Below are 1,002 nucleotides of genomic sequence, written 5' to 3'. Positions count from 1 at the left end.
GCATTCAGCATGTCAAAACAGTATGTCCATGATATTATAGGGTGGCCTGGAACAGTCTCTTGGAGAACATTGAGGCTAGGGACCAGAAACTGGAAGCTGCTGGTGAGATCCACCGCTTCAACCGCGATGTGGCGGAGGCACTGGCAAGGATTCAGGAGAAGTTCAAGTCCATTCCTGAAGATCTGGGCCGTGATGTGAACTCGGTCCAGTCCCTGCTCAGGAAGCATGAAGGTTTTGAGAATGACCTGGTGGCACTGGAGGCCCAGTTGCAGGTATGTTTGTCTCTGCAATGTTTTAGAATGAACCATGTGATTTATGTAAAAAGGAAATCATGGTAAATTATGGAGATTTTATACAGGATTTGTATTTAAATTTTTTTTAATAAAAAACTATTTTGAGGTACTTGTCTTGTAGATGATAGAATTATATCACCATTTCTATAGGTACTGGTTGATGACTCAGCAAGACTCCAAGCAGCTTACCCAGGCAGCAATGCAGAACACATTGCTGAACAACAAGCACTTGTGATTGATAACTGGAACACACTTCAAGAGAAAGCCTCAAGGAGGAAGGAGGAGCTCCATGCTGCAGCTGACCTTCAGAGATTCTTAGCAGATGTAAGGAAATGCAGAATGCCACCCTCCCCCACCCTTTTTATTATAAATAGATGCTGTTAGCATCCCTTCATGCCACCATGTGTTTATAGTTGATTTAATGTGGAAGCACAGGCACAAGTGAAGAAAACCAGAATTAACAAACTTTCACACCCAACAGTCTCGTAACTTGATCAACTGGTCGAGTGATTTGCGGGCAACAATGAAGGCACAGGAGAAGGTGCGTGATGCTGCTAGTGCTCAGGGCCTGAAGACTGAGCACGAGAGGATCAAGGCTGAAATTGAGGCCCGTGAAGATGTGTTCAGCAAGGTGGTTGAGGCTGGACGAATCATGGTCGAAGACAGACACTATGCCAGCACTGAGGTGGAAGAGAGAGTGAACAAGGTA

The 1,002-nt window shown here is 45.0% G+C and overlaps 1 protein-coding gene across 1 annotated transcript in view; it reads left to right on the top strand.

Moving 5' to 3' along the window:
* LOC119582031 (spectrin beta chain, non-erythrocytic 2-like) overlaps window positions 1–1,002 on the top strand; it is a gene marked incomplete at its 5' end in the record, with an annotated part of 75,134 nt that overhangs the window by 45,620 nt on the left and 28,512 nt on the right. Inside the window, 3 exon segments of the mRNA XM_037930241.1 lie at window positions 41–272; window positions 444–617; window positions 775–999. Of these exon segments, the coding sequence (XP_037786169.1) occupies window positions 41–272; window positions 444–617; window positions 775–999 (631 nt within the window).

This window comes from Penaeus monodon, chromosome 15 (assembly GCF_015228065.2).
Source record: "Penaeus monodon isolate SGIC_2016 chromosome 15, NSTDA_Pmon_1, whole genome shotgun sequence".
NCBI classification, from domain to species: Eukaryota; Metazoa; Arthropoda; class Malacostraca; order Decapoda; family Penaeidae; genus Penaeus; species Penaeus monodon.
The sequence above is the reverse complement of the archived record's forward strand: the minus strand, read 5'-3'. Positions and strand labels throughout refer to the sequence as shown.